Here is a 25,121-nt window from a genome sequence, read left to right on the forward strand (position 1 = left end):
CCTAACTGTAAACATAGCAGCCATTTTGGAAGAAACAAATAAATGCGCTGAAACAGAGCAAGCTAAGTAGGTTAAAAGTCACGAGGTGACAGGGGCACAGGTCTGCAAGCCAGAAGGCTAAGCGAACTCCCGATTCCCAATAAAACTAAGTAGAATCCACTACAGTAAAAAGGTGGTGTTGAAGACATAAATACAGAAAACACATGATTCAAGTTGATAACTTTATTTTAATCTCTGTAGGTGTCCATCAAGGGCTTCATAATACGTCATGGCATCTTTATTTATAAAAATAAGCAAAGACAATAACTTGCATTTCTTTCTCCTCATGGTCATGTAAATCCATTTGTGACACACCATGAAATAAAAACATTTTTAATAAATAATGACATATGCCAGCTATGCTCATTGTTTATTCCAGTACTCAAAAACAAAAAACGAATAAATGACAATTAATTTATAAATAGTGGAAATATATATAATGGCACAACCTTTTTTGTCTAAAGTGCAAAGAAATCTCCATGTACAGTCATGGAACCAGATGTTTCTTGAGAAGCCTAAACAACAATATTTTGCCAGAATATCCCAAGTGTGTGGGTTTAAGATTCAAATGTGGAAGATTTTGATTTAAGGATAGTGCAGTAGTCAGTCCATTGCAAAAAGGCTTTAAATAAACTGCAGCAAAATTAACTCAAGGCTTAATTGTAGTAGCTACATACTTCATACCCCGTACTGCACATATACAGATATGAAAAAAATACTTAGCCATAGTGTTCAAAAGTCCCTTTATAGCAGTGCATTTTCTATCCGTTTTATATTAAAACAAGCAGTCGTGTGATAAGCATTTGTTTTGACAGCCCAGAAAGAGGAAAACAATGGATTTACAACCTGGAACTTTTTTGGGGTCATATAGATTATAATGTAGATCCATTTATTTTGCAATATTACAGGTGCTGAAATCAAGCCACTTAAAATGTCAGCACTAAGTACACACAGGAAAGATGAAATAATTCCAGGGAAGTTATATGCCACAAGTTTAAAACCCTTGCTTTGGCATGCCAAAAATATCAGTCTGCGGATTTTGTTCTTAGATTCAAAGCTGCCTCCCAAGGGATCACAACTGTTTTGAGCTGTCTTGCTAGCTGCTAGAGTTCTCTAAATGCTGCTGGTGCTGGAATTACAGGTAATCAGCCCACGATCATTTGGACTACAGCTGGCTTTAAACACATCTGTAAGTTACCAGCAATATAGTGTAAAAAAAATATAAGTGACCCGACAATGGACGTTCATCAGTTTTTGGTTACTTTTAAGATGTGGGCTTTGAGGGTGGAGAGACTAAATGATAATTCAGAAAGAAAGAAAAAAAGAAAAAACTATTCATGAAATCAACCAAAGATAGTTAACAGTCAGGTAGTATGAAAGTGACTTAAGAGGAGTTTGTATGTCAGCTCAAACATTAAGTCAAATTGTCTATACTATGCTGTAAGGTAATATGTGCTGTAGGGAGTGATACCATGAATTTGACCAGTAAAAGTGTATTACAAGACTGACCCTGAAGAAAGAGGTAATGACAAAAAAAAATGCTGTTTTCACAATGATATCTGTCAGTTATTCAGAGAATCCAGGGACTTGTCTGTGGGTGTTTTCTGCTATGTTTACTAGCGAGTTACCCTCTGACAAGCCAGTGAGCAGTAGCACATCTTGTAATTGCAGTTCAGGAAAGATCTTCTCTCTCTACCCAAATCAGAGTTAACACATCAATTCCAAGGGTAGTCCTAATGCAATGATGAGATGGCGACACTTATTCGAAGGAATTAGTCATTGCACTCAGCACCACTAACTTGTCTTTCACCAGGAATAAGATTTCTGATGTCAGAGGTTGTAACCACGTGTGGCAGAGTGTTATTCAGAACTGCCCAAAGCACGTCAATAAACAAGGGATTTCTGTTGGGCAAAATATATCCCCATCCATCCAATTGCAATCCTAGATCCCACACCACTATTTAGCCGCTTACCCCAATTTTGGAAATTCATTTTAAAGTTAGCAGATTCACCAAAACATTCATATTATATGTGTTACGCTACTTAATTATAGCATTCAGATGCCCTTGTAGGTCCTACACCATAGAACATGCATTAGGCCCAATATACGTAATCACACCCAAGAATGTTAAGCCGGTTTCTTCTCTTCATTAACTTTCAATTCCAAAAATGATTTTACAATTATTATTCACTTTCCTAACAAAGTTTGGTCTTCCTGGTATACACGCCAAGGATCAGAATGGCAACCAGGTGTGGATTCTTCCAGCTAGCCAATGACTGTTAAGCCCAACATAATGGACATCCCTAGCACTGATTAACACAATCATTAGCTGATCAGCAGTTGTTACAATGTATTTAAGTAACGGTGGTAGAATCTTTGAATAAGTGTTCAGATTTGTGATCTGAAAAGTTCATGCTGTATTGCACGTTTACACTTTGTTGTAATAAAAGGATCACTCCTTAAAATATACAGATTGCCTTTAGAAATTGATGCAGTGACATTTTTGACATGTTTGGTTATAGCAATGCTGCTTTTACACCACAGGAATTAAAAAAAATAGAAGAGAAAATAAATCTGTGCTGCACATTCCATTTTGTGTATGGGGAGATGCATGCATAGCACTGTGTGCCCAGCCACAATGTAGAACCACAATATGGTGGTCTCCACTCAGCAACAGCCTCAAATTCATTTGGAATGTCAAAAAAAACAACGAGAATAAAGTGAGATTTTTTGTAAATGTAAAAGCAAGCAACAATCCAGGACAGCCTAATATCCTTTTACAGTACTGTGATATAATCATTGGGTTGTTATTCTAAGGACAGCAACGCTGTCGTGCCCTGTTTCAATTATTTAGCAGCATTAAACCACATTAAAGGCTTTTCGGTTTAAAAAACAAATATATATATATATATATATGTATATATCTCCAACGATTGTAGAAACAATAAACCTGGTACAAACATTTTTCAAAACTATGGTTACAGTTGATGCCCAGAAACCCAAGCATCACCTTGCAAGCATACAGGTATGACATGCACGCAATGGTTCTTCTTAAGGATCACTTTCAACAACCCCACCTCCCCAAAGTAAAATATAAACAACTTCCAATTCAGAACAGGCCTGGTAACCAATGACATACCTGTCCCCATCCAAATCAGACACTAGCTGATTTTTGGTTAAGGCCATGAACTGAAGTCCCATTCAAACACTAGGTATATTTCACTTAAGGAATGTGTCTAATGAGGTCAATTGCACTTGCACGACCTACATTGCCCAACGGCACATAGGCCACTATTAGATAGTCTGCTTAGAGTGGCTCTTTAACTAACTGTACCCCTTCATCTCACATCTGCTCTATTGCCCAGACTAATCTAGTTTACTTGCAGAGGGGTCCCAGGAACTCACCTTTCTGACCACCACTTTGACTTGCTTTTAACTCCCTTCTTAATCCCCACATAGTTGGCTATGTTTTTCCAGGTGAATTGGATACCTCTGTTCCCCCTGCTACACTTGACTGAAGAGCTACCTCTTCCTTTCCATCAGCTCATTTTTACAGTAACACATGAGCTCCAATTTCTTGTTTTCCTGACTTGGGACCTAGTCAGGAGTTTGGCGATCCCACCATGGGACCGCCAAACTCGCTGGGAGCACGCCACCACCATGGCAGAGGCACCTCCCCCTGAGCTTATTAGAATATACCCTCCAGGCTAACCAGCGCGAACATTGTAACACGCATTCCCGCCAGGCTGACTGGCGGGAACAGTGCTATGATATTGGCATCAGCTCCCTTAAGGGAGCCTAGGCCAATACCGTAGCACCCCAGAACCCTTAGAAGTGCAGACAGTGCAGATTCTAATGCTGCTGGGCGAGGGGGAGCGGCATGCACTGCCTATGCAGTATGGAGGTCCACCTCTGCACCCCCCCCCCTCCAGCACACCATTATCACCTTACCGCCAGCCTTTCCATGGCAGTGCAAATGCCATGGAAAGATTGGCAGTAAGTGGGGTTGTAATCAGCCAGTCAGCACAGAGTTCAGCACCACCCTGGCTGAGTACAACACCGACCTCAGTCACCACACTGGGAACGATGTTCCTGGCAGGGATGGAGGTCTTCAGGCAGGTCTGCCCGCCAGGATTGTAATGTGGCGGTTGCACCACCTGCAGTGCAGTGGTCCAACTGTCACAGCAAGTGTGGTGGCCCTCCGACCGCCATACCCTAATGAGGCCATTAGGTTTTGATTTCCTGCCTGCCCCAAACTAGTTTTCCCCTTAGTCTCAAGCTGCAGCCCTGTGCACACAACTCAGGCTCCAGTCCCATCATCTACTACACTGACATTTCCAAGTAGTTAGCACAGTGAAAGGACTCTGGCCCTCATTACGACCTTGGCGGGTGGCAAGATCGGACTGCTGGGCGGCCACCAATGCGGCCGCACTCCCGCCGCAGCCATCAGGAGAACCCCGCTGGGCCGGCGGGCAGAAACCTGGTTTCCACCCGCCGGCCCAGCGGGGATCTCGGCCGCAACACAGGAGCCGGCTCCAAATGGAGCCGGCAGTGTTGCGGCCGTGCGACGGGTGCAGCTGCACCCGTCGCGCTTTTCACTGTCTGCATAGCATGGGGCCGTGTCCAAGACCACCAGGGATGTAATGAGGGCCTCTGTGACTAAATGCTTCACAGTCATGCAGTCTTTCCATTGTGTCCGCGGCTGAGTACTTTTTTTTTTTTGTTTAAACTTTGGCTTGCAAGGTTTACCAACACTGATATACTGCATTTTGGAAATGATGCAGATTATCTCTTGCCAGAAATAATTTTTTGGTTTGTGTTCATGACCGTTTGAGCTATACCACATGTGACTTCTGTCATCGGCAAATGCTACATTATTTTGCCAGCATAGACTGCTGCCTCAAAATACAGCAGCAACACTTTAACTCAGATCTTTGATGCTCACTAATTTGTAGGCACCCCAATACATGTGCATGGCTTTTACTCTGTCGCTTAAGGAACCATTTTAAAAAAACTAAACAAAAAGGACTGGATCTAAACCCAAGCAGGAAACACTATGTGCTCACTGCTAATACCTACCACCGGTGGTAATTACCAGGTAATATTACATATATATATATATATATATATATATATATATATACATACACACACAAACATACTTACATGCATGCAAGGGCTTTAAAATTCACACAACAGCCAGCACAATTTTGCAAACAAAGGCAACAACAGCTCAAGCCCTTCCCCATTAAATGTATTAGTAATTGTTTTTCCCAGAAGTTTATCGGAAGATGTTGCACTTCTCCCCAAAAGCGAACCAATAAAGGACAGATTAAGCAAATGCTCTACCACAAAGTGCCATTAATCATGAATTTACGTGGAACACCTTCCCAAGAAGCCCTTTTCAAATTACTTGCACAAAAAGTACAAGCAAAATGAAGAACTCATGAGATAATAGCACAACGTCATGGAACACACCCCATTACATTTTCTCACCCCACCTAAAAAAAAAAAAAAAAAAGAATAAAGTAAAGCATCATAGGCTGAGAACGCCATCTTGCAGCATTTTGACATTTGTACAGTACAGCAACAGGCAACTTTGTGCAGAGCATGCGAGGCATGACGTCAAGACATCCATTTTACAGTACATGGGCAGATCTCTGTGAAAGAGTCCTATTATATAGAAAGGCCACATGGAGGAATGTGTGCTTTACAATGCAGATATATGGAGCCGTACACAAAAGTATATGTTATGATCTGCAAAATACATACTCCCCCACCCCATGGGCAAGTGCTCCTTGTAACAATTTTACATTTATAAAACCAATGTTTGTGCCACACATTGAGGAGCAAGACCAATGCCCTCCAATTATTTTGGAATCCTTGCATATAGTACCTTAACTTAACATTCTTACATAGGACGGCTCATGGCAGATAACCAAACCCTAGCCTGTTGAAAGGATGCAACAGAAGGCATCAATGTACCCCTGCCACACAGATAGCTAGGTTCAGTCTTACCAATCATGTTAGTCTTTGGCCTGCATAGACTAACGTGTCCAGGTATAGTATCTTCTCAGAAACACCCAGTTTATTTGTAAAGAATAAACTGCATACAATTTGGGATTACAATCCCATTCTATATTTGCAGCAGGGAGGAGACAGATGTGAGATGATTTCCCAGATATTTGACCTATTGCTACAGTGTATCATAAAGAAGAAGAATAGGGACCAAGAACATCCAAATGAAGGATGTGCCCCATATAAACAAGAACACGTTTTAAGCATGCATTACTCCAGCGTGTTCCAAGGGTCCTTTCATTTTCATGTTTGTAGAAATATTTAGGATTTGTTAAGTCCTTTATGGGTGTAGTAGGGTTGGCTGCATCCTCATGTTTTTTTTGTTTTTTATTTTAACCCAGCTTTCATACTTGCAAAACAGAAGGGATAGACTTCTTCGTACCCACAATAATTAGGCGACCCCTAGTGATTTAAATGTATCTGTGGCATCTGCTGTCCTTTAATTTCGAGGACTTGTTCTTAAGCAATGTTGATTCTGTTCAACTCAAATAAACTGAAATCATGGACTGATAGTAGACTGCATTTTAGGGGGAAGCTTTGGGTGGACCGCAAACAAGCACCTACTATCTTTGCTTTGGTTAGTAAAATTTGGGACAAGATGGTCAAATGCTTGCAGAGAGCCATGAGAAAAACTGTTCTTTCTCTCAGAGTACGGCCACTGAAAAAGAAGAAATATTTTTCCACAACAACAAAAAACATAACATTGCTGTGGAGGCACTTTCAATGGTTAGCTTAGTTAGACTTGCAGCTAAAAATGTTTGGTCATTAAGTGCTAGAGGTTTTCTGCCAGTTGTTAGGTTGCCAAAAGGTGAAACTAACTTGCACCTTAAGGAGAAATGCTGAGAACAGGACTATAAAAACCAGAACGTTATGGGCCTAAGAGTTAAGTGGCAGCCTTAACCAGTATTACATTGTGCGAAAATGGGTGGATTCAGACCTCTACAGTCTTTGGGAAAGATTAAATTACCTTGGTCCACTTCCAACAAATCTCATTTTACAAGGTCTTGCATGGTGGCAAAGGCAAACAAATATTTTTCTTTGCAAAGGACATGTAGGAATTTTAAGGGCTGGGATAAGTGATTGTATTGACAAATACTGCATGGATGGGAACGCAATAATTGAACCAAAGAGATTATGAAATACGAAGTTATGACATCCATTGGTTTGTTTTCTCCTTTCATGATTTGCTAAGGAAATTAAAACTGACTTCTTGGAGAATATTTTTGAACTGCTGCATTTCTTGCAGAAAGCACAGCATGAAAGCAAGAACGTCTACTGCCATGCATTTATTCTAATGGGAAATTTGAAATGAAGAGATAAAAAGAAAATGTAAAGGTTAACTAAAATACATTCTACTTAAAACAGGTGTAGTTGCAATTTCAATTGATTGATTTTTCCTCTCCAGCTGAGGAGGTTTCTATTTTGGTGAGAACACCCCTTGCACCATATTCAGAGCCCTTCTCTCCCTCTTCCTCCATAGCTAGACACCCTCAGAGGAAGAGCGCTTCATGTTAGATGGTCCTTCAGGCCTGAGGTTTCGGAAATAGACCTTCAGCTTCTGTGGCTCCGAAGGACGTCTTCTGTTAAAGTCACCACGGTGGTGCATTTGGGAACAATGGCTGCTCTGGAGTAGGTGAAACAGACTTGCCATATTTGGCCCGATTTTCTCCAACAAGCTGTTTTTGATAGCACCAACCATTTCTTCATCACACTCCAATAGACTTTTCAGAAGTTTATTGTAATATCTGTGAAAATCACAAACAGTGGAAAATTAGTTATTCTGCCCTAACTAGAAACAAAAGACGTTGCATCATTCATGTGAGACAGAGTTGAACACATTATGCCAGGCAAAAAGGCAATATTAATAATAATAAAATAAATAAAAAGATAATCATTGTATTTGTGAACTATAAAGCGCCCCAGTTGGGGACACAGCGTTTTACAAGAAAAGGGGTTGTGGAGGGCAATCACATGTTAGGGGCCTGGTCAGCCAAATGACTGTCTTGATTGCAGAATGTCCAAGAGACATGTTCAGAGAGACATGCCAACTATGAAAGCTCCTCCCCTTCATTTTTGAATCCCACTATGGTTACCCAAAATAAATATATATACGAATTCATCTGGCACAAAATAAATTGCTAAAGGGCATTATGCGTTTAAAGACACTAATAAAAATGTTAAAGAGTGTATCTGGAAGACCCCTTTCTTACTTCACAAAAGTAATTCAGTTTACTGTGCCTTCTCAAACTATTTACAATGCCCTGCCGGCCAGAGGCATTACAGAGTTGCAAAGAAGGCTAAAATTATGCAGGCAGAACCAAATTCCATAAAAATATTAAAATGCTAGTGTTGTTCTCTTAATGGCAACCTACGTGACAGCCGCAGTAAAATACGGATACTTCCATTTGAATTCTCAAGAGCACGTATTCTGAAATGAGTTTTGTATCGTTCCACTGCAGAGCGCAATAAGTCTGTGCTTAGGCGTAACTGAATGTCTGATCCGTGGATTTCAGAGCACTCTCACCTTCTACTTGTCATGAGACATAAGACCTTATTCGAAAGCATTTTTAAAGTCATAACTTAGAATCACAGACTTAATATGATTTGCATGTGTCAGCCTTCCCAGGCATTCACAAAAAAAAAACCTCAGAGTATGCAAATATATATTTCCTGTATTTACACATATAACATGTACACTCAGCCTGATCTTAAAATGCTCTGGAGGACGGTCTGCAGGCCAATTTACTTGTATCAGCAGGTTAGCAATTTGAAAACTCCATATGAAAGAAAAATACCTCTCCCACTATTCAAACAGGGAAATTGGTAGTTTCATTTACATCCCAGAAGCTCACTTACTTTTGCAGCAGCAGCTCCACACGTTTCCACTCTGGGAGACAACGAGAACATCCGTGAACACCAACAACCCTGTGAGTTAGTTGGCATTTCGCATCTCACTATAACTCTTACCGAACCTTTACCATCTATTAGCATCGAGGTTGTCTTCATTGTATTCTACTCTTTGCTCATTTTGTGTTTTAGTACAGGAGGGCATGCTTGGACCACTTTGTAAGCATAGTACTGCGATGCATTTAAAATGTATCGTCACATCGAGGTGTAGACATTTTGGTTACTACGGTGTCGAACACTTAAAGGAGACCAGAAATCAGAGCAAAATGTGGCAAACGGCAAGCGAGACAAAAGTGGGGGGAAAAAATCCCTTACTAGGCATTTCCTGTGCCTAAAGTGTGAGAGGCATAACAGGACAACAGAGTGAATAGGGAGGATGAATAACATGGAGGAGGTTAGGGAAGCTATTTGGGAGGAGGCATAACTATGATGACGCAGAAAAAGAAGGTCCAACATATATTCATGTATACCGTGTAATCGACACATATAATGAAGTGTGATTTTAATAAAGAAATAATGTACGAGGGAAATTGTGCCCTCGGGGTAGTTCGCCATCAATATAAACGAGCTTTATTAATCACGAAGTATTAAAATTGTAGTAATCCGTCATAATCGCAAATGTATGCCATGATTTCTTGTTTGAAAACTGTTTTACTTAGCTTAAATTTAGTACAGGCTTTGGCCTAGTTGCTTGGTTTCAAATTCTAACTGCGTGATTTTTTTTTCCTTGAACTAATGAAACATATATTCTTGCTTGAAGTTGTATTTTTTCCAGTAGAAACTGGCTGGTACACTTATCTCCAAGGTTTCGTGCTAGGCCGGTTCCATCCCCTTTGATACAAGGTCAGTCTCTGCAGGTGCGGACAATGAAGGTACAGATAGTAAAATAATTGGCAAACCATGATACAATTTGTGTTCCAAGGCTCCAAGGACAGTGTATGCATAAATGAGCGCTAGTAAAAGACAATTTTTGATTGGACAATTTGAAGCCAACCTATGAACCCTCCAATGGAAGACCCTGCAGAATTTGGAATGTTTCTTACTTAAACCCACCGGACAAAGAGAAGTCAGCCATTTTCCTCGATGCCAGTTTGAAGCCTGATGCCAGACTCCATTTTGGACGACACCCTGATTGCCCTTTTCTCTATCTGAGAGAAAGAGACTTTAAGAATTCTCACCCTAGAGACTTTAACTTTGATTTGCCCCCGTCTTGCCCATGCAGTAACTTTGCCCTATTCTCCTTGCCGCTGCAAGGAAACTTGCCCTTAACTTTGCCCCTTTGAAACTTGCCCCATGCTGATCAACCGGTACCTGAAGGACGAAGACTTTTCTTGAATGCTGATTGTATTTGGTAAATATGAAAGGATAAATGTATTATGCATTGTGTTTTTCCTTTTAGGTACCAACTGCTATTTTGATAGGGTCCTAGCTAGAAGTTTTCCAAATTTGTGTTGACTAAATTCTTTTTGCATGAAGTTCCACATGCCAATGCTAATTAGAGGTTAGTCGAGGTATTCATTCAATGTATCATGAAGAATTGAAATCTTGTTATGCTGACCGAATGTATGCAATTAGTCAAATACAGTTAGTCACATTGGTGATTTGCATTGCTATAACAGAGTGTATCATCATTCAGATTTTGCGTAGATTGCGTTTCTTCCGCCGTTATGGACAGCTAGTAATGTTCATATACATATATCAATTGGTTTTGAGATATATATACATCGTGCTAGCTTTGTTAATATAGGGAAATAAATTCACTAACTTTTAATAAACTGGTGTGGTTATTCATGACTGAAAGGTCATGGTGCGCCGAAATACCAACTGTTATTGATTTCTGATGTGTTATATTGATCTATTAATTGAGTATTGATTACCGATTACAACAGTTATTGATTATTGATCTGAGTGACTCGACTATTGAGGATGAGGAGAGCCCGACTCGGTTAAAAGATTCACCGACCTCCTACGTGTCCAGGTACAGGTAATTTATAAGGGCTGGACGCGTTATCAGTAGATGGTAGCAGAGATTGATGCTTTAGCCCTTTGGGACCCCATCCGAACAATAGATAGAGTCAGGTTAGAATTTTTTTGATAAAACAAGTTGGAGAGATGATGATGCCCTAAGTCCCCAATGACTTTCCCGGGATCTCGGAGCTTGCGAATGAGGAACATGGAGGTATGAGAATGGTCTCAGCATTTCTAGTGACGGTATGAGTGATGTTAGGGTTTCGCGCTTGCACAGCTTATCGCCGCAGATTAATTGAGAAGTTTGTGAGGATTTAAGGGGTTAAAAGATATTAGAGGACTGTTCCTCCAAAGGTGTGAGAGTAGGGAAGTCGTCGAACTTCACGTGTGTGTAGCGCTTTGAGCAGAAAAAAATTGTCCACGTGGTTGTTGATGTTGAAACGGGCCCTGCTAGGTCAAGAGACTCCGGAGTATGTTGAAAAGTGTATGTGACACTTGTTTGATGTTGTGATCTGGTCGGTTTAATAGGTTGATCGGGCGTGGTCAACAAGTTGGTATGAATGTTGCAGAGTGAAAGAAAACTTCGACTTTGAGATTTGACGAATTCTAAAGTGCACTAGAATAGTTCATTGATCAGTTGAGAGTAAAGTTTGCGGGTCAAATTTTGCTTGCGAAAGTGGGAAACCGAGAAAGATGGAATAACTGCCGAGGCTAGTGAAAAATCCCTAAGGTTTCTGAAGCGATCGAATTACCTTTCCTGTAGTAGACCGACAGATCTGTTTTATTCTTTTGGTTAAGTGCTCGCGTTATAGTGCAGAAATTAGTTTATGAGTGAAGCCGAATGAAAAGAGAACAAGCCGCGGGACTTTGTCAGCCGCAGTGTGTGAGTGTGACGTCACTAGGAGCCGCGCTGGGATAGGTCGGTTGATGAGAAGGGTCGCGCACGGATTGGACGCCGTCCGTGAAGCGCAATTGGAAGGGGAAAGGCAAGCGAAGAGTATTCCGGGAATTAAAGTCACTTATTGATTACATATTTTAGAAAAACAAAAGACGGAAAGATGAAATTTTTCAAAGCATTCAAGAGTGCCATGAGGGGAGATGTTTATATTAAAGCAAATGTAGGAGAAGAAACACCGCCTGAGGGTACACCAGCTTACATCGTCATTGAAGAAAAGGGTGTAGCGCCGTGTCTTTGGCTAAAGCAATGGTGCAAATTAACAGAAAAACATGGAAGTGTAGCGTTCCCTATCCATGGGTCGTTTAGCCTAAGGGTTTTAGAAAATCTGAGATTTGCGCTATACGACATGAAAGTACCTCCAAGGCCAGCACAGTTTGAGGCATTAGCAATTTGGGAGCTAATAGCTAGAAACCAACAACAAAAGAAATTTGAGACGAGAATAAGAAAAGTAGAAAAGACACTAGCGGATGCTAGATGGGACAGTACACAAAAGGTTTGGAGGTCAGACGTATTACAGGGAATTAAATTGTTTCCAGCGATTACCGAGGAAGCAGAGACGAAAGGAAGGAAAGCCACCTGTAAGACAAACAGGAGTCAGTCCAGAGAGGGAGAGAGCAATAGAAACTCAAAAAGGGGAGACGAGTCAGATGATGAGGAGTTCATTATACAATTACTGAATGATCGCCCACCACCATACGTGGAAAGCGAAAAAGGCTCAAGCATTAGTACTGCCCCTCCAGAACCAATACAGGGTAATGTAACACCAAATTTGAGAATATCTCAGAGGCCGAGCAGCTCTGACATGCCTTTCTCACCACGAATACCACGGATTCAGAGAATGTACCCAGACGTGCCAACATTGAAACCTGCTGATAACTATCAGCCACAGGTTCAAAGGCAATGTTGCGATGAGCATAATGTGGGAATGACTTCCGATTCAATGGCGCAGGGAGGGCAAAACTATCAGAGACCGACATTGATTCAAGCTGAATCAACACAGTTCTCGATGCCCCAAAAGCAGAAACCAGAAGTGCGAGTGGTAGAAAGCCAGTTAGGTATGCCAGCAATGATGAACCACAATGTGGGGATTAACATGCCACAGAATTCGGGGAACAGACAGAATCCAGATACAATATCTCTACCTATCACTGTAGGTCCACCAGTACCACTGTACATACAGGCAAATTCAAGTACCAGCGACCAAGGGTTAATGATACAGAATGGGACAGGGAGAAGATGCATAGAAACCACTCCAGAGACAACTCCGATAGCGGCACTACCAAATGGATCTGGGTCCTTGTCGGAATTTAGTCCAATTCCAATTTGCGCTCCGTCAACCGTGGTAAGGTCACATCCACCACTATTAGTACCGTTGACCTCACAGACTGAAACATTACAGAAACCGTCAGTGGCAGTTGATGTAACTGCTACATTGATGGGACTGAACGCGCAACAGTTAACACAATGGTTCAACAGCCTGAAGTCCCCACAGAGTACATCAAGCGGGAAGGGAGAAGAATACCTGAATAAAATAAGGTTGGGTATGGAGGCAGATGAACTGGTAGAGGGAACAATGGGTTTGAACAGATTAGAATCATACACAGAGGAAGAACTAAGATACATGTGCCCTAGGATTACAAGAGAAGTGAGCAACATACATAAGAAGTTACAAGAAATTGCAGACAGAAACGAGATCGATATAGGTAAGACCAAACACCTGAGCAGAAGTTACAGGTTAGACTTTGAGACAAAAGATTTTGAACACATGAGATCCGCAGGGATGAAAACACACCTTAAAGAGATACTGCAGAGTGCACAGGTCTGGAGATGTTTAGACAAGTGGGAAAGCAGGTGGGTCAAGAAAAAGGATAAAAAGAAGGAAAATACTTCAGAACGAAGTGAGAAAAAACAACAGAATGATGATCTGATAACCATGTTACCAATGAGAGAGACAGCAGGGGGAAAACTTTTGCATGTACCATGGCACAGGTGCGATATTCAATCCTTTACCGACGACTTTCCCAAATTAAGAGAGAAGCCGATTGAGTGGTATCAACAAACGGATAGATTTGTGAAACTCGCGAAGTGTCTCTGGGAAGACCTGAATACCTTATTTGAAATTGTGGTTCCGGCTGATTTGTGGGAAGATTGTAAAAGGGCTGTAGGTTGGCCGACGAGTGAACCAGAGAGAGATAGGGACACAGGTGCGCCATCACCCACGGTAATGAGTTTGTACCACAAGGTGATCGAGCACTTGAAAACCAAGGTTGCATCGAAAAATGTGGATTGGCAAAGGATTGACAGGACCGCTCAAGAGGTTAAAGAATCTATACACGCGTATTATGAGAGGTTGTTGAAAGCGTTTAAAAATTACAGTGGCACGGAAACGATTGAGCCAAAAGACATGCTCCATTTTGTGTTCAGGTTTGTGGAAGGGCTGAGACCCGAAATTAGCCAGATGATTAAATCGCATTTGATTTGTTGGCAGTCAAAGTCGATCGATGAAGTGTTGAATTATGCAAAATACTGCAGTGATGAGATTGAAACAAAGCAGAAAAGATTGAAGGAAAAGGTGAAGGTGATGCAGCTCAGACAGGTTTACAAGGTTTGCAAGGTTTTCAACAACAGATTCCGCAGCAGCAGCAACGGGGAAATGCTATGTTTCAGCCGCAGATGAGAGGCAGAGGCCGAGGAGGTTTTGTGAATAATGGTCCTGATTTGAATACCGTTATGATTCCAAATGGTATACAGGCAATGAAGAAGGTGATGCCATGTCACACGTGCAGAATTGTCGGGCATTGGAAACGGGAGTGCCCAATGATGGTGCAGGAAGGTGTAGGTCAGCAAAACAATGATGTCAATGCATTTCAGACTATGAGAGGACCGAAATTGAGAGGTCCGAACCCAAATTTTCAAAACAATATAAACCAGATGCAGGGTCTACAACCCATGCAACAGGTGCAAATGCCTTGCGTGCAAATGACACAATTGCAGCCAATGCAACAGCAGTTTCCTATGGTACCTAATCAGCAAATGCAAATACCCTTAGCACCAATGAATCAGCAGCAAGCAATGCTTCCTCAACAGGTCACGGGTCAGGGAATGAGTCAAAATGACACAGTACACCAATTCCCACTACACAGCGAGAGTGGAATAAACGATGCATGGGAGAGTGAAAGTTCAGATGAGGAGGGAAATTGTGTGCTTGCAACATCCTTGGAAGTTGATCAAAAGGGTCCGTATGTGGAGGGAAGAGTTATGGGCCATCGCGTTTCATTTTTGGTTGACACAGGAGCTACACGTTCCACTGTTAGGAGCATTGAAGTACCAAATTTGCCACTTTCAGGGAGAACAGTTCAAGGAGTGGGTGTAGCAAATAGGTATCTGACGAACCCAATCACAGATCCAGTACAAGTCAGAATTGGTAACTATCAAGGGACACATAATTTTGTGGTATGTGACTCGAGCCCGATATCACTGTTAGGGAGAGACCTATTGTGCAAATTGGGATGTTCGATTATGTGTTCAAATGATGGAATTAAAATTCAGACGAGCAGTGATGGGGAAGAAGAGGACAGTGTAGAAGGGGACGAAGTAGAAACTGTCGATGAAGAATATCCCCTGATTACCCTTTACCCAATGATTACTGAAGCAGATATTCCTGCTGAGTTACAAGAAACATTCGGGAAAGAAGTGTGGGATATGACAGGAAAAGAGGTGGGATTGGTGAAAGGAGTGGAACCAGTGAAAGTGACTGTAAAACCCAATGTAACCTTTCCCCAGACCCCACAGTACCATATGGCACAAGACACCCTCATGAAAGTTGCCCAACTCATTGATGAGTTTGTAAAACAGGGAGTTCTGAAAGAAGTGTTAAGCAGTCCATGTAATTCACCAATTATGGGACTAATAAAGCCAAGTGGAAAGGTCCGAATTGTGCAGGATTTGAGGAAAATAAATGACATAATAATTAAATGTTGCCCTGTAGTACCAAATCCAGCTGTGATAATGTTTCAAGTCCCTTGCGATGCCGAGTGGTTCTCAGTCATCGACTTGTCACAAGCATTCTTTTCGGTGCCTCTTCATGAGGACAGCCAATTTCTCTTTTGTTTCAAATTTTTAGACAGAGTCTACAGTTGGTGTCGAATTCCTCAAGTGTTTTCGGAGTCACCGTCAATTTTCAATCAGATTCTAAAGAAAGACTTGGAAGCGTTAGAATTGCCATTCGAGTCAACCCTAGTACAGTACATTGATGACTTACTGATTGCATCCAAGACAGAAAGTGACTGCACAGCCGACACCATTGCCCTATTGAACCATTTGGGAAGGAATGGACACAAGGTGTCTCCTTCAAAATTACAATTCTGCCAGAAGAAGGTGAAATATTTGGGTCACCAAATAGAGAAAGGGTCACGGAAAATTATGAAGGAAAGAATAACGAGTGTACTCCAAATGAGTCCCCCAAAGACGAGGAGGGAGGGGAGGAAGTTTTTGGGAATGGTAAGCTACTGTCGCCAATGGATTCCCAACTTCTCAACCCTAGCAAAACCTTTACTGAAACTTACCCAGAAGGATGCATTGGATGAAATTGAACTGAAAGGAGAAGAGATGGATGCTTTTATTGAATTGAAAGAATGCATGTGCAGGGCTCCAGCTTTAGGTATGCCTGACTACACAAAGCCTTTCACATTGTTTTGTCATGAACGTGATGCATGTTCCTTGTCTGTCTTGACCCAAGCCCATGGTGGCGTAAACAGACCAGTAGCATATTTTTCAGCTACTTTGGATACGGTCGCAGCAGCACTGCCAGGGTGCTTGCGTGCCGTAGCCGCAGTTGGTATCAGCCTCACTCAGATTGAAGGAATAGTGATGGGACACCCTTTAACAGTCATGGTCCCTCACTCAGTTGAGATACTTTTGACACGTTCCCAAACACAGCACATGACTGGTGCTAGACTCACGAGGTACGAAACAATAATTCTGGGATCACCTAATGTGCAGCTGAAAAGGTGCACTACGTTGAATCCAGCAACCTTGTTTCCCAGTGAAAATGCTGAAATTGAGAACGCTGAAGACATCGAGCACGACTGTCTTCAGGTGACTGAATTTTGCACCAAACCAAGACCTGATATCAAAGATACCCGATTGGAAGAAAATGATCAAATTATTTTTGTTGATGGTTCATGTTTAAGAGATGCACTGGGTGTATTGAAAGCAGGGTACGCTGTATGCACAGTAACAGGTGTTTTGGAAGCATCTTGGCTTCAAGGAGTTTACTCTGCACAGGTAGCAGAATTGGAAGCCCTTACTAGAGCTTGCCAACTTTCTGCATTGATGAAAGTTACTATTTACACTGACAGCCAGTATGGGTTTGGAATAGTGCATGATTTCGGACAATTGTGGTCACAGAGAGGCTTCATGACCTCTTCAGGATCGCCAGTGAAAAATGGCGAAAGAATAAAAGAATTGTTACATGCCATCCAACTACCAGGAGAAGTAGCAGTGGTAAAATGCAGTGCACATTCGAAGGGACAAGATTATGTTTCTCTGGGAAATGGATATGCGGATCAAGTCGCAAGGTTTTGCGCATTGAACTGTATATTGCTTAGGGATGAATGGAATTTGATAAGTGAACCAGAACTCGAACCAAGCAAAATCTTTGCTCTAAAGGTGATAGATACGATGGACGAATTGAAATCCTTACAGAATGATGTCAGTGAGGATGAGAAACTCGCGTGGACCAAATCACAATGTGTAAAGAGACTAGATGAATTATGGGTTTCAAGTGAAGGGAAATTCGTTCTTCCAAACAGTCTTTTGACACAGATAGACAGATTTTACCATGGCCAAGCTCATCTTGGGAGGGATGCCATGATTAGGTTGTTTAAAACTGATTGGTTTAACCCCAAATTCCGTCAAGTTGCTGAAGCAGTTTGTCACCGTTGCGTCATTTGCCAACAGATGAACGCAGGGAAGGGAACCGTAGTAAATTTGAGCCACATTGGAAGAGCAGGGGGTCCATTCAGCAGGATGCAAATGGATTTCATTGAGATGCCTGTGCATGGAGGCTTGAAATATGTGTTGGTGGTTGTGTGCATTTTTAGTCACTGGATTGAAGCATACCCTACACGCAGAAATGATAGTCTCACAGTTGTGAAACTACTCTTAAGAGAGTTAATACCACATTTCGGATTCCCGATCTCTTTAGAATCAGATAGGGGAAGTCACTTCAATAATGAAGTAATAAAATTGCTTTGTGCAGCACTGAACATTGAGCAAAAGCTGCATTGTAGCTACCGCCCTGAAGCATCAGGTCTAGTGGAGCAAATGAATGGCACATTGAAATCGAGAATGGCGAAAATATGTGCATCGACAAACTTGAAATGGCCTGACGCATTGCCTTTGGTACTAATGTCAATGAGAAACACCCCTGACAGAAAGACTGGACTGAGATTCTCATGGGCAGAGCTATGAGACTTCCAGCAGTTCCTGCAAATGCGCTTTTGAATATTACAGATGATATGGTGTTAGACTACTGCAAAGGTCTAGCTGATGTGGTTCGATCTTTCTCTCACCAGGTGGAGGCAACCACCTTGCCACCGATCCAAGGTCCAGGACACGCCCTGAAAGCAGGTGACTGGGTCGTGATAAAGAAGCACGTGAGGAAGTCGTGTTTGGAACCCGGTTGGAAAGGACCTTTTCAAGTGATTTTGACAACTACCACCGCTGTGAAGTGTGCGGGAGTTCCCAACTGGATTCACGCCAGTCACACAAAGAGGGTGTTGTGTCCCACAGATGAGGAAGTTGAAGCACTGAAGTTACCAGTACCTGATAACAAAGTACCAAGCGCTGAGGCAGAGCGAAACAGAACTAGAAGCGAACAGGCAGAAATAGAGGAGGGAGAAATATTCTCTGAGGACGAAGAAACTGATTCACTTGGGGAAGGCCAAGGAGGAGCCTCAGACAGCGACGAAGCAGCTGAAGGTGACAAAGAGCCTGAAGCAGCTGAAGGTGACAAAGAGCCTGAAGAAAGTAACGGTGACAAAGGGCTCGAAAGAGGTGAAGAAGCAGGAGAGCCTGATCAGAGGAGGGCTTTCCCAGAAGCAGACGATACAGAAAAAGAAAAGGAAAACCTGATTGACTCCCCAGAAGGAGGGGACAAGGCAGAACAGAATGAAACTGCTCAAACTTCTTCAGAAGAAATCGCAGGTCCATCAAGTGGACATAGTGAAAAAAGAAGACCAAGCATATCGCCAGTAAAATTAAGAACTAGAGAAACGTTGAACGACAGTGAAGGGCCAAGAGTGAAAGAGAAAAGAAAGGAAGTGTCTGTTGTAGTACCAACACCAAGTGAAGAAAAGGACTTGGGCAAGGAGGAAAGTACCAGCGAGAAAGAATCAAAGAGAGATGCAAAATTGAAAAGAAAAAGGATACCGAGCAGGAGGTATTCCGGTCCGGAGTGGGCGTACGTAGCCAATAACGATTGGTCAGACGAATTTATATTCCTCAGTCTTGAGAACGAAGAGGCAGAACTTCATTTTGGAAATAAAAACTTTATGGACTCTGTTGATTGAAAACACTGATCACCTGATTGACTTTTCAACCGGCTAAGACATTGCTAACTTGATTGACTTTGAAACCGATTTTGAGACAACGCTGCTAACCGATAAGAGACTAAGCTGCTAAAGAAAACTGTGTGAACATTGAACTCGTTCAGCTTTGTAAATACCTGCAAATACGCTTTGATAAAGTGTCTTCGACTTTCTGATTCTATACAGATCATGACTAGCTTCACTACACAGGGGCGTAAAATGAAGTATTGTAAATACATGTGTGTAGGCTTAATAACCGCATGCGTACTAATCATTGTAGCAATAGTTCTTGGAATGCATGGTAAAAGTGAGAGTGAGACGAATGATGCTTCTACTTCTAAACCTATTATCGTTACTGAACTAACAGCTCTGAAGAGACTCGAGCAAGACAAGAGACACTTGCATGATAAGAAGGAACTTTCATCTAACGTTTTCTATCGCTTACTGAGTGAGTATGTTGAGACCATGGATGCAAAAGATTGTTATGTGTGTACACAAATACCTACCTCAGTAGTGGAAGGGGTAACGTATCACAGCATGCCTCTTACGTATGGAATTACATGTAGTATAGTAGCTTCCAGATTTTATGCTCAAAAGGACATTCATTATTTCTATACTAATTACGATGTTACTTTTGCATATGTCCCCATAATAGGGCACCTAAGTAAGATAGCTCGAGATTATTATGCCAAATTAATGAGGGAATTCTTCGAACCAATGTCACCTTTTCACACAGCTTACGCACATAGAGAGAACCTTACATGCTTGCTTTCACCAGTAGAAATAGAATTTTTAGACCGCACTGATGATAGGAAGAATGAAATGAAGGAGAAATTAGAGAAGGAATTACACGAAAGGACGTCTGTAGATAATTATTCTTTTTCTGCAATAAAGACACAAGGGAAAATAGCTTTAGATACATTGCATGTAGGAAGATTTTGTATACATAGATTTCCATCATATTATGACACAGTTTTTGTGGGAACGAGTGAATGTAAACATACGTATGCATTTCAATCTAAGTGGACGTTCATGCTGAATGGACAAGACCCAGTTATTCCTGGAGTATATTATATTTGTGGACTCAACGCCTATTATCGTCTTCTTAAAGGATGGTATGGGAGGTGTTATTTGGGAATAGTGTTCCCAAAGGTTTACCAACTAGACGACTTAAAGAAGTTTCCAAGGCTGTCGGAATCACATTGTGTTCAGAAAAGGGAGACAGCTGCTGGTGTGGTAGGAGATATATTTGGAGCTTTGATTCCTTCAGTAGGAGTCATATTGAATTCAATCAAAATACGAAAGTTGTCTACTATTGTGGATAACATGCTGACAAAGTTTTCAGGAGCTATAATCCTGATGGATGCTGAACTCGCTGCAGAAAGAGCTATGACTCTTCAAAATTTGCTTGCCTTAGACATTCTTTTAGCAAAGGATGGCGGCGTTTGCAAAATGCTTGGCACGCGTCACTGTTGTACATATATACCAGACAACAGTGGAAAAATTTGAACGATGCTTACAAACTTAACTAAAGAAAGTGTAGATTTAAAGGAATTGAAAGAACCCGGAGTTTGGGAGAAAGTTGGAAAAGGATTTGCTTCTGTGGGAAATTGGCTCAGCAACGTTTGGAACGGATTGTTACTAAAAATAGTAAAGGGAATATTGATAATATTAATTTGTTTATTAGGCTCTTGGGGAATATGGAAAGCTTTCAAAATGTTAAAAGCAAGGAACAAAAGAAAAAGAGAAGAGAAAATAGAGAACAAAATGGTGGAAATATATAGAGAAAAGTCAAAAGGGACTAAAAGAAAAAGGGAATTGACTGAAGTGCCGAATTACTATACAGAATTTTAATGGAATAAAATTTGTGGGTAGATTTGATGTGATGACATAATTAGTCATCAGAGGAGGGATTGATGACGCAGAAAAAGAAGGTCCGACATATATTCATGTATACCGTGTAATCGACACATATAATGAAGTGTGATTTTAATAAAGAAATAATGTACGAGGGAAATTGTGCCCTCGGGGTAGTTCGCCATCATTATAAACGAGCTTTATTAATCACGAAGTATTAAAATTGTAGTAATCCATCATAATCGCAAATGTATGCCATGATTTCTTGTTTGAAAACTGTTTTGCTTAGCTTAAATTTAGTACAGGCTTTGGCCTAGTTGCTTGGTTTCAAATTCTAACTGCGTGATTTTTTTTTCCTTGAACTAATGAAACATATATTCTTGCTTGAAGTTGTATTTTTTCCAGTAGAAACTGGCTGGTACACTTATCTCCAAGGTTTCGTGCTAGGCCGGTTACATCCCCTTTGATACAAGGTCAGTCTCTGCAGGTGCGGACAATGAAGGTACAGATCGTAAAATAATTGGCAAACCATGATACAATTTGTGTTCCAAGGCTCCAAGGACAGTGTATGCATAAATGAGCGCTAGTAAAAGACAATTTTTGATTGGACAATTTGAAGCCAACCTATGAACCCTCCAATGGAAGACCCTGCAGAATTTGGAATGTTTCTTACTTAAACCCACCGGACAAAGAGAAGTCAGCCATTTTCCTCGATGCCAGTTTGAAGCCTGATGCCAGACTCCATTTTGGACGACACCCTGATTGCCCTTTTCTCTATCTGAGAGAAAGAGACTTTAAGAATTCTCACCCTAGAGACTTTAACTTTGATTTGCCCCCGTCTTGCCCATGCAGTAACTTTGCCCTATTCTCCTTGCCGCTGCAAGGAAACTTGCCCTTAACTTTGCCCCATGCTGATCAACCGGTACCTGAAGGACGAAGACTTTTCTTGAATGCTGATTGTATTTGGTAAATATGAAAGGATAAATGTATTATGCATTGTGTTTTTCCTTTTAGGTACCAACTGCTATTTTGATAGGGTCCTAGCTAGAAGTTTTCCAAATTTGTGTTGACTAAATTCGTTTTGCATGAAGTCCCACATGCCAATGCTAATTAGAGGTTAGTCGAGGTATTCATTCAATGTATAATGAAGAATTGAAATCTTGTTATGCTGACCGAATGTATGCAATTAGTCAAATACAGTTAGTCACATTGGTGATTTGCATTGCTATAACAGAGTGTATCATCATTCAGATTTTGCGTAGATTGCGTTTCTTCCGCCGTTATGGACAGCTAGTAATATACATATATCAATTGGTTTTGAGACATATATACATCGTGCTAGCTTTGTTAATATAGGGAAATAAATTCACTAACTTTTAATAAACTGGTGTGGTTATTCATGACTGAAAGGTCATGGTGCGCCGAAATACCAACTGTTATTGATTTCTGATGTGTTATATTGATCTATTAATTGAGTATTGATTACCGATTACAACAGTTATTGATTATTGATCTGAGTGACTCGACTATTGAGGAGGAGGAGAGCCCGACTCGGTTAAAAGATTCACCGACCTCCTACGTGTCCAGGTACAGGTAATTTATAAGGGCTGGATGCGTTATCAACTACTCATTTGGTAAGTTTACATTTTAAAAATGAGTTTATATTTTGACGCTAAAGTGGTGGAAGTGGGGTGAAAAATCAGCTAACGGTAAAGATTACTGAACAGTTAAGCCGAGTCCTTCTTAACACATCGAAAGGAAAGTGATGCCAGGCCTCAGATCAGTGCTTAATTTGTGCTTGTTTCTGGGGTGGAGCACCGGCACTTAATTTTCTGCCTCAAGCATTTACTGCGAGCAAGAGACACATATGGGAAAGACGGAGGAAGAGAAAAATGACAAAGTGTCACACATCACAAAGGTAGAAAGCAGCAGGAGCGAGTTTCTACGTTAGCGACTATCTGTAAACTGATTGAAGAGGGCCGAGATGGCTTCAGGATTACGCTGCCTCAGTCTTCCTCACTCGCACATTTAATTGCAGCAGCCGCGTGTTTTAAAGGCGAGCTTTGGGCACCAGCACGTTTTTTTGGACAAATTAAGCACTGTCTTAGGTGGTTCATTAGTGCATGTCTTAAAAGGTGTTTTTTCAACCTGGGAGATGAAATGTCTTGTCCAATTTCCACAGGCTGTTTATGCCAAATCGTAAATGCAGAAACATAATGAGGGGGTATAAAGGGGAGGACCTACTGCAGCACAGGTGAAAAGATCTGGTTTATTTGTGATGTAGAGTTTTCAGCATGGGAGTAAAAATTCAATTTAATGCTAAGGGTAATGAGGAATGTTCTAATTCAATGCAGCAGAATCTGAATTGGCTCTACTGAAAGTTAATACAGAGATGGCATGGTCAATTTATTAGATAGTTATATGTATTTTTTAGGGCACACTATCACCCACAAGGCTATCCCACTCTGAGCATATATGGGTGTGTGGGCCTAGCGCTGCCTGGGGTACGTTGGTTGAATGAAAAGCCAGGTTTTCAGCTTTTTGCAGAATTTAAGAAGAAAGGAAAATGCTCTGATGTTGAGTGGGAGTTTCTTCCACACTTTCAGAGCCATGTAAGGGAATAACTGGCGTCAATGATTTAAAACTGCATATTCATGCGAGGTGTGCAAGTAGGAGTCCTGCAGATTTGTCTGGGGTGTTGGTGGAAAGAGATGCGGCTGTTCAGGTAAGCGAGGCCTAAATTGTGTAGTGCCTTGAATGTGTGGGTGTCTGAAGATTTTGAAATGAGTACTTTTGTGTATCACAAGCCAGTGGAGCTCCCTGAGGTGTGGTGTGATGAGAGTTCTGTGTGGAAGGTTGCAGATGAATCAGGCTGACATGTATAGGATGGTGTGTATTTTTTCTGGTGAGTTGCTTGGTGATCCCGGCATACAGAGTGTTCCCACAGTTCGACTTGCTGGTGACTAAGCCTTGAGTGATCATTTTTCTTGTGCGGCTTGGGAGCCATTTGAAGAAGATCTTCCTCAGCATCTTGAGGGGGTGTGAGCAGGACGAAGTGAAAGTGCTGTCTAGTGCAGTCAAGTTCAGTTTGTGGTTGATGAGGACTCCAAGAATCCTGTCATGGGTCTGAATATACCCAGCCACCAGTTGGAGATTCACGGCTAAGTTTTCTTGCCAAAGATCACTACTTCTGTCAAGTCTGTGGCAAGGCTGAGCGATGAATCTTGAGGCACTTTGCAGATGAGTTTTGGGATTTTGAGGAAAAAGGAGGCAGGAACGCTGATTGTGTTCTATCTGTTAAGATAGAGCAGATTCTGGGGAAAGTAGGTCCTTGGATGCCAATCTCATGTAGGTAACCGGTGAAGATGGGGTGTGAGAACATGTGAAATGCTGCAGAGAGAGACAGAAAAATAAGGTCTTCCAGGTCTTCCCTGTTAAGGATCATGCAGAGGTCATATGTGGCAGCGATGAGTGTTGTTTCTGTCCTGTGGTTGGGTCTGAATACAGACTGTATGTTGTTGAAGAGCTGCTGGTTGGTGGGGTGTCAGCTGACTTATTTCTAAGATTTCAGCTGGGTATGGTAGGAGGGAGATGGGTTAGTAGTTGGAGAGTATGACTGGGTCAGTGAATGCTTACTTGAGCAGGAGTTGAATGGTGGGGTATATCAAGGTGGCTGAGTCAAGGAAGGCTTTGAGGATGGTGTTAGTCTTTGTTAACTAGC

The 25,121-nt window shown here is 41.6% G+C and overlaps 1 protein-coding gene across 1 annotated transcript in view; it reads right to left on the reverse strand.

Moving 5' to 3' along the window:
* Positions 1–207: 207 nt before the first annotated feature.
* Positions 208–25,121, reverse strand: part of STC1 (stanniocalcin 1) — a 40,233-nt gene continuing 15,319 nt past the window's right edge. Inside the window, exon 4 of the mRNA XM_069214134.1 lies at positions 208–7,863. Within this exon, the coding sequence (XP_069070235.1) occupies positions 7,599–7,863 (265 nt within the window). The 3' untranslated portion in view covers positions 208–7,598. The remainder of the gene's footprint in view (positions 7,864–25,121) is intronic.

The sequence above is a fragment of the Pleurodeles waltl genome, chromosome 11 (assembly GCF_031143425.1).
Source record: "Pleurodeles waltl isolate 20211129_DDA chromosome 11, aPleWal1.hap1.20221129, whole genome shotgun sequence".
Classification (NCBI taxonomy): Eukaryota; Metazoa; Chordata; class Amphibia; order Caudata; family Salamandridae; genus Pleurodeles; species Pleurodeles waltl.